The sequence below is a fragment of the Tupaia chinensis genome, unplaced genomic scaffold (genome assembly GCF_000334495.1).
Source record: "Tupaia chinensis unplaced genomic scaffold, TupChi_1.0 Scaffold000320_1, whole genome shotgun sequence".
In the NCBI taxonomy this organism is placed as follows: Eukaryota; Metazoa; Chordata; class Mammalia; order Scandentia; family Tupaiidae; genus Tupaia; species Tupaia belangeri.
Window position 1 is genome coordinate 2129218 of NW_006159813.1, and position 9103 is coordinate 2138320.

At 48.0% G+C, this 9103-nt stretch overlaps 1 protein-coding gene across 1 annotated transcript in view; it reads left to right on the top strand.

Annotated features, from left to right (window-relative positions):
* Positions 1–599: 599 nt before the first annotated feature.
* PLA2G1B (phospholipase A2 group IB) overlaps positions 600–9103 on the top strand; it is a 12329-nt gene continuing 3825 nt past the window's right edge. Inside the window, exons 1-3 of the mRNA XM_006151536.3 lie at positions 600–707; positions 7256–7415; positions 8595–8722. Coding sequence (XP_006151598.1) covers positions 674–707; positions 7256–7415; positions 8595–8722 — 322 coding nt within the window. The 5' untranslated portion in view covers positions 600–673. The remainder of the gene's footprint in view (positions 708–7255; positions 7416–8594; positions 8723–9103) is intronic.

Genomic DNA, 9103 nt, shown 5'->3' on the forward strand with positions numbered 1-9103 from the left:
AGGAGGAGAAAAGAGAAGGGACTGCGACATGGCCATCCCTCCTGGTGGGGGGGGATTTCTCACTTTCTGTCTCTCTGTCTCTGTCTCTCAGGTGAGCACGCATGTCCTATAGCAAAAAATTATCTTCTAAAAAATCAAAATAATGATAAATAATATTAAACAAATAATTCTTAAAAAAAGAATTATTTTATTTAACTTTATTTATTTACTTATTTATTTTAATTTTCTTTATTCATTCATTTATTTCTTTTTCATTTGACCAGAGAGAGAGTTAGAGAGAGAGAAAGTGAGAAAGCAAGCCACCAGGTCTAGGACTTGAACCGCAGTCAGCCACGTGGGAGTGTCCAACGCCTTAACCACCATGCCACCTGCTGGCCCCAATAAAATAATTCTTAAAAAAAAAAAAAAAACAGATTCCAAGATCTGCAGGCTTCAGAAATCATCCCGTTACTCAAAAGGCGCCGGATACCACTGCCTATGACTGCTACCCACAATCCCTTGCTGGAAGATTGGTCAGGATTACTTCAGCTACAGACTCAAGGCCGTCTAAGAGGTCAGCTGAGGGCAAAACAAACACTACGGTCTTATCTTGGAGGCGTGGGGCGACTGCCTATAAGGAGGGAGGCTGCTGGCCACCACAGTCCTTTCTCTCACTCACCTCCTTGACTACAAGATGAAACTCCTTGTGCTGGCCGCTCTGCTCACAGGTACGGGCGCCTTCCGGGTCCCACCCCTTCCCTCCCTGCACGCTGAGCTCTCCTCCTCTGAAATGGAGGCCAGGAGGCCTCAGGTCACAGCAGGCAGGCCTGGCCAGACCTGGGTCTCACCTGAGATCCCTCCAGGTCTGACCTCAGGTAACATCCCTCAGAAAGCCTAGTGTGGGGGACCAGCAGTTAGCGTAATGGCTATGTCGCTGGACTCCCTTGTAGTCAACCACGGTTTGAGTCCCGGACCCAGTGGATTAGAACTCACGCCAGGCGCATGTGCGTGTGTGCCCGAGATCCCCAGAGGAGAAGAGAGGTGTGTGGTGGGGCCACCCCCGGGGGGGGGGGGGGTGATTTCTCACTTCCTGTCTCTCTGTCTCTCTCTGTCTTTCTGGTGAGTGCACACGCCCCATAGCAAAAACCTCTCCAGAAAAAGAAAGAAAGAAAGAAAGTCCAGTGTGGGCCAGCCCATGGCCCGGTGGTTAAAGCAATTGGCTTCCACATGACTGACCATGCAATCCAAATCCTGGACACGGCAGCTTGGAAAACATTCCTATGCGTGTGTATGCCTGTCCGAAAGCCGGTAAAGAGGACGGACGAGATGGAGGCGAAGGGACTGAGGCGAAGGGACTGAGGCAGCGGGCCCGTGCTCCATGGGGGCTTTCTTGTTTCCCCTCTCTTCTTCTCTTTTCTGTCTCATTCCAGTGGCACTTACCAAAAAAAAAAAAAAAAAAGGAGGAAGGGAGATAGGGAGAAAGAAAGGGAGAAAGAAAGAAAGAGGGTCACCTGGTGGCGTGGAGGTTAAGGCAGCTGGATCCCACTATCCCAACTGCATAGTTCAAGTCCCAGACCTGGTGGCTTGAGAAGCATGCTGGGTGCATGTGTCTGTCCCCCAGATATGGCCATCCTCCCTGGGGAGGTGATTTCTCACTTTCTGCCTCTCTCTGGCAAGCGCATACACTCTATAGCAAAAATAAATAAATAGAAAGAAATGCCCTGCCCACCAATCTAAGAACGCCCCTTCTTTCTCTGTACCATATTGCCTTGGTACAACGTCTGCTAAAAACTGCCTTAGTCTGCGTGGTTTTTGTTTGTTTGTTTTGCTATAGGGTACGACCACTTGTTAGAGACAGTAAGACAGAGGGAAAGTGAGAAATCACCCCGCAGGGAGAAGGCCACACCGCAATCCCTTCTCCTCCATTCTCCTCTCAGGATCTTGGGCATGCACACACATGCCCAGCGTGATTTTCGAGCCCATGGGTCTGGGGCTTGAACCGTGGTCAGTCGTGTGGGAGACCAGTGCCTTAGCCACCACACTACCTGCTGACCCCTAGCCTGTGATTTTCTTTTTTAAAAGCATTATTTATTAAATTTTATTTATTATTATTCGTATTTTAAAAATTTAATTTTATTTATTCATTGATTTATTTTAATTTGATCAGAGAAAGTCAGACACACAGAGAGAAGGCAAGTGAGAAAGCAAACCACCAGGTCCAGGACTCGAACTGTGGTTAGTCGTGTGGGAATGTCCAGCAGGGACCAACAGTTAGCATAATGGCTATGTTGCTGGACTCCCGTGAAGTCGACCGCGGTTCGAGTCCTGGACCCAGTCACTTAAACTCATGCCAGGTGTGTGTGCGTGCGTGCCCAAGATCCCGAGAGGAGAATGGAGGAGAAGGGATTGTGGTGTGGCCATCCCCCCTGGGGGTGATTTCTCACTTTCTGTCTCTCTGTCTCTCTCTGTCTTTCTGGCGAGCACATGTGCCCTATAGCAAAAACCTCTCAAAAATAATATTTTTTTAATTAAAAAAAGGGAATGTCCAGCGCTTTAACCACCACGCCCTTATTATTATTATTTTAATTTGCTAGAGGGCATGTGTGCTCACCAGACTGTGAGAGAGAGAGAAAATGAGAAGGCAAGTCTGGGACTCAAATCGTGGTCTGCCGTGTGGGAGTCCGGTGCCTTAACTACCATACTGCCTGCTAGCCCCAGCCTATAGTTTTTAATAGCATTTTTGAAGAAATTATTTATTCAATTTAATTTATTATTACTATTTTAATCTGACCAGAAAGAGACAGAGAGAGAAAAGGAGAGAAAGCAAGCCACCTGGTCTGGGACTTGAACTGCATTTGGCCATGTGGGAGTTCAGCATCTTGACCACCGTGCTACCTGCCAGCCCCAGTATTTTTTGTAAGAATTATTTTTATTCAACTTTATTATTATTATTTATTTTGAGAGAAAGGAAAAGTGAGAAAGCAAGCCACCAGGTCTGGGACTCAAACCGCAGTCAACCACGTGGGAGTCCAGTACCCTTAACCACCGTGCCAACTGCCAGCCTGACTTATTTATTTATTTATTTTTAAGAATTATGTTTTTTGGGGCTGGCTTGATTTCTCACTTTCTCTCTCTCTCTTCTCACTCTGTCCCTCTCTGGTCAAATTAAAACAAATAAAGTTAATTTTATTGTTATTTTTATTTATTTATTTTTAGAGGTTTTTGCCTTAGGGCACATGTGCTCACCAGAGAGAGACACAGAGACAGTGAGAGGCAAAGTAAGACATTACCCCCCAGGGGGGATGGCCATACTGCAATCCCTTCTCCTCCATTGTCCTTCTAGGACCTTGGCATGCACACACATGCACCTGGCATGATGTTTTACCCACCGTGTCTGGGACTCGAAATTACAGTTGACCATGTGGGAGTCCAGTGACATAACTGCTATGCCTTCTGCTGGTCACAATTTTATTGTTAGATTTTCATTTGACGAGAGAGAGAGAGAAACTGAGAAAGCAAGTTGCCATGTCCGAGACTTGAACTGCATTCATCCATGTGGGAGTCCAGCACCTTAACTACCATGCCACCTGCCAGCCCAGCCTGTGATTTTTTTGTCTTATTTCACTTATTTTTTCTCTCCCACCCACACCGAAGCATGGGCTCCCTGAATAGGACTGGTTCTGTAGGCACCGTGTATTGAATGAATTAGTGGAGTCAGACACATTGGAATCCTAATCCCACCTCATTCATCCATTGTGCATTGATTCATTCAAATGGATGGAGACCTCCAAGCTATCAGGCCCTGGGTGAGAGGGGGCACGCAGAGATGAATGCTACGCTCCCCTCAAGGACTGTGCGGGGCACATGAGCTATGGCTTTGTAGAAGTCTAGCCTCTGCAAAATAGAGCCGGCTGGATCAGAAAGAGAGAGAAGAGAAAAGAGAGGGGAATAACAGGGGAGCTGGAGATGGGCCAGCATAGGCAGGTCGCCCTGTCTGAGATCTCTGCCCTGACTCAGCCTCTGTCAGCTGCTGCCGTGGGGGCCGCCTACGGGGGACAGCAGCCAGCTGCCACCCCTTCCTGGCTCTGGGGTTTATGTATTTATGTTAAATAATTATTTATTTTTGTTTCTTTAAATTGTTGTAGGAGACTCAAGCTCACCAGAGAGAGATGGAGGGGCGTGGGAGGAGTAAAAAAGCAAGCCGCTAGGTCTGAGGCTCGAACCTCAGTCAGCCTTATGGGAGTCCAGTGACTTAACCACCACTCCACCTGCCGGCCCCTTTTTTATATTCTATATTTTTTACTACAGGGTACATGCACTTGCTTTCCAGAGACATGCAGAGTGAGAGAGAAAGTGAGAACACACCCTCAGGGGGAATGGCCACACCACAATCCTTTCTCCTCCACTGTCTGACGAGATTTTTGAGCATGCATGCACACACACCTGGAGTGTTTTTCAGCCGCCAAGTCTGGTACTTGAACATGTAGCTGGCCATGTGGGATCCAGCCGCCTTAACCTCCATGCCACTAGCTGATCTGGCTCTGGGACTGAAGCACGGCCAGGGGCCTCAGCGTGCCCAGCAGATTGAGAAGAGGAAGGCTGGGCCCAGCAAATGGCAAATGGTTATATCACTGGACTCCCACGTAGTCAACCATGGTTCAAGTCCTGGACCTGGTGGCTTCAAACTCACTCCAGGTGCGTTTGTGGATGTGCCCAAGATCCCAGGAGGAGAAGGGATTGCGGTGTGGCGATCACTCCTGGGGTGTGATTCCTCGCTCTCTGTCTCTCTGGCAAGCCCATGTGCCCTATAGCAAAATCTCTCTAAAGAGAGAGAGCTGGACACTCTCACATGGCCAACCATGGTTCGAATCCTGGACCTATTGGCCCCAAACTCATCATATATTTACTGAATGTCTACAATGTGACAGGCACAATGCCAGATACTGAGGAATGAATGCCCTGAGGCCTGCTTTTGAGTTCATGGTCCTGTGATAGGAAGGATTGGTGAGTGCAGATTGTTAGGGTCCCGTGAAGTGGGGCTGGCAAGTGGCATGATGGTTAAGGCACTGGACCCCCCACATGGTCGACCACGGTTCAAGTCCGAGACCTGCCAGCTTGCTTTCTCACATTCCTTCTCTCTCTCTAGTAAGAACATGTGCCCGATAGCAAATTAAATAATAATAATAAACAAAATTAATTTTAAAAAAAGTACTGTGAAGCAAAGAGCATGAAGGAAAGGAAGGCCTTCTGGGAGGAGGTGGAATTTTTAAAAAGAATATACTCAGGACCAGCAGTTAGCATAATGGCTATGTCGCTGGACTCCCACGTAGTCCACTGCGGTTCGTGTCCCGGACCCGGTGGCTTAAAACTCATGCCGGGCGCGTGTGCATGCGTGCCCAAGATCCCGAGAAGAGAATGGAGGAGAAGGGATTGCGGCGTGACCATCCCCCCTGGGGGTGATTTCTCGCTTTCTGTCTCTCTGTCTCTCTCTGTCTGTCTGGCGAGCGCACGTGCCCTATAGCAGAAACCTCTCCAAAAAAAAAAAAAAAAGGAATATACTCAGTGAGGCCCCAAGACTTGAACCCAGAAACCATCCTACGTGGCAGGGATGGTGGCAGAGGCAGAGGGAAGAGAAGAAGCAGATTCCGGACACATGGATGCGCAGCTGGACCAGATGTGGGGGCTCCGAGGTGACGCCCAGGGTTCAGTAGAGTGAGGAGCACAGAGAGCTGTCGCACCCCGACCTAGCCACAAAACGGGCCTACTGTGCTTCTCCCCGTGGGCAACTTCCTGAGCCGCTGGGTAGCTGGGCCCCCTGAGCGGGGTGCGCTTTTCACTCATCCTTCTCTCCTGGTTTTCTTCCTGCCTCTCCAGTGAGTCCTGAGTTTTCTCTGCTCTCTCCTCTGCTCACCTTCCCAGCCCCCAGCAGGCTGATTCTCTTCCTCAGGGGCCACTGCGATGGCCGGTGTTCCGTACTTCTCATCAGAGGTAGTCCATTTACTTCCTTGTAATTTGCCAGAGGGCGCATGTGCTTGCCAGAGAGAGCCGGAGGGAGAGGGGAAGTGAGATATCACCCCCATGGGAGATGCAGGCTGCAATCCCTTCTCCATTTCTCCTTGGGATTTGGGGCACGCACAAACATGCTTCCTGCGTGTCTCTCAAGCTGCCAGGTCTGGGAGTAGAACCGCATAGTGGGCCATGTGGGATCCAGCCATCTTAACCACCACAAAGCTGGCTGAGGTATGTGCATAAAATTTTTAAAATTCACTTTTAAAGTCATATATTAGGTTGTCAGGAAAGTCATGATGTGTTTTCCTATGCAAAACACATATATTTCCCGACAACTGTGTGTGTGTAATTATATATATAATTAATAATGATATAGTTTATATGTATAAATTATATAATAATAAAATTAATTTTAAAAATACTGCAAAACAAAGAACATGAAGAAAAGGAAAGGCTTCTGAGAGGAGGTGGCATTTTAAAAAAGAATATACTCAGTAAGACCTCAAGACTTGAACCCAGAAACCCTCCTGCATGGCATATATATATATATATTCATTAAAAAAACAAATCCCATGCCAGCAAGTGGCATGGAAGGTAAAGTGACTGGGTCCCACATATCCGACTTAAAGGTTTGAGTCCCTGGGGACAGCAGGTGACATGGTGGTTGAGGGCACTGGACTCCCACATGGCTGATTATGGTTCAAGTCCTGGACACGGCAGCTTGCTTTCTCATTTTCTCTCTCTCTCTCACACTCTGACCCTCTCTGGTCTAAATAAATAAATAAATGGATAAAGTTGAATAAAATAATGCTTAAAAAAAAAGTTTGAGTCCCCATCCTAATGGCTTGAAAATCATACTGAGAGGGGCCAGCAGGTGATGTGGTGGTTAAGGCCACTGGACTCCCACGTGGCCAACCACGGTTTGAGTCCTGGACCTGGCAGCTTGCTTTCTCACTTTCCATCTCACCCTCTGTTGAATTAAAATAAATAAATTAAATAAATAAAGTTAATAAAATAATTATTAAAAAAAAAAAGAAGAAGAAGAAGAAAGGAAGAAAGAAAATCATACTGGGTGTGTGTGTGCCCCCAGTCACAAACAAATACAAATTCCTACTCAGTTTACCAGACTCCTGAGTCCAATGCTCTTCTGAGGAGGCCGCAGGCAGGGGCTGGGAGGAAGCGCGGGGTCTGGGCACACAGGTGGGCAGGGGCCCTGGGGTGCTGCAGACCTAAGCAGAACTGATGTCAGCTCTGTGTCTTCTTGCAGTGGCCACTGCCGAGAGCAGTGTCAGTCCGCGGGCACTGTGGCAGTTCCGCAGCATGATCAAGTGCACGATCCCTGGCAGCGACCCCTTGAGAGACTACAACAACTACGGCTGCTACTGCGGCCTGGGAGGCTCGGGCACGCCGGTGGATGAACTGGACACGTAAGTGATGCATATGGAGGGACCTCGGTGTTTTCCTGGGTGAGGGCAGGACAGAAGCACAGAGAGAGAACTTGCACATTTGCTAAGATAACCTATTTTCGCCTCTTGTCATTTAAAGAAACACGTTCCGGGAGGACCCTGTAAACCACGTTCCCTTAGTAGGGGTGGAAAGCGGAATGTCGCTGGACATAAAATAGTGGGCGGGGCTGCCCTCTAGTGGTAGGATGTGAAAACACACACTGTCCCAGCAACAAGCCAAGCGTCATCTAGTTGTGTGTGGTTTTTAAACATTATTTTATTTAACTTTATTTATTTACTTTGAATTTTTACCAGAGTGAGAGATAGAGATGGAAAGTGAGGAAGCAAGTCACCAGGTCCAGGACTCGAACCCTGGTCGGCCATGTGGGTGTCCAGCACCCAGCCAACCACATCACCTGTCAGCCCTAGTCCTGGTTTTAAAATGTCTTCTGTATATACAACGCTGTGTTTCTGCAACCATATTAAAAATAGCTCTCAAGGACCCAGTAGGCAGTGCGCTGGTTGAGATGCTGGGCTTTCCCATGGCCATCAAGTCCCAGACCCTGACGACTTGAAAATCACCCCGGGCACTATGTGCACATGTTCAGAAATCCCAAGAGGAGAATGGATGAGAAGGGACTGTGGTATGGCCATCCCCCCGGGGGTAGAATTCTCACTTTTCCTCTCTCTGTCTCCCTCAGGCAAGCACACACATTCTATGGTAAAAACCTAAAAAAAGAAAATTGCTTTCAATACACATCTGATAAAAGGACTTACAGTTTTGGGGGGTTTTTTAAAGACATTTTTGCTATAGGGCACGTGTGATTGCTGGAGAGATGGAGACAGAAAGTGAGAAATCACCCCACCCCCAGGGGGATGGACATGCACAATCCCTTCTCCTCCATTCTCCTCTTGAGATTTTGGGGCATGCAAGCACATGTGCCTGAAGTGAGTTTTAAGCTGCTGGGTGCGGGACTCGAACCACGGTTGACTGTGTGGGAACCCAGTGACATAACCACTAGCCATCTGCTGGTCCCAGGGTTTACATTTTCTCCCAGAGCATCTCTGTTAAGTCATCGTTCCCTGTTCTGGAGAGAGCTGTCGAAGGTTGCCCTGCCTGCCTGTCTTTGCTCCTGTCTCAGCCACTGCTGTGCATTCCAGGTGCTGTCAGACACATGACCACTGCTATGACCAGGCCAAGAAGCTGAGCAGTTGTAAATTCCTCCTGGACAACCCGTACACCAAGACCTACTCGTACACGTGCTCCGGCTCCGAGATCACCTGCAACAGTAGGTTTATTCCGTCTTTGACCTGCAGATTCTAGTCGGCCCTCCTGGGGGAGACAACAGCTGGGGGAGCCACCATCCATGGGTCATTTTCTTGGTGCTGGGAAATGTGCTCCCTTTTGGCGATTTGTTTTTTTTTTTTTTTTTTTTTAATTTTATAAGAAAGAGAAAGAAACATAGGGTGTTTTTTTAAGAATTATTTAATTTAATTTTATTTATTCATTCATTTACTTTTTTTTTTGGAGAGGTTTTTGCCATAGGGCACGTGCGCTCGCCAGACAGACAGAGAGAGACCTAGAGACAGAAAGCGAGAAATCACCCCCCAGGGGGGATGGTCACGCTGCAATCCCTTCTCCTCCATTCTCCTCTCAGGATCTTGGGCAC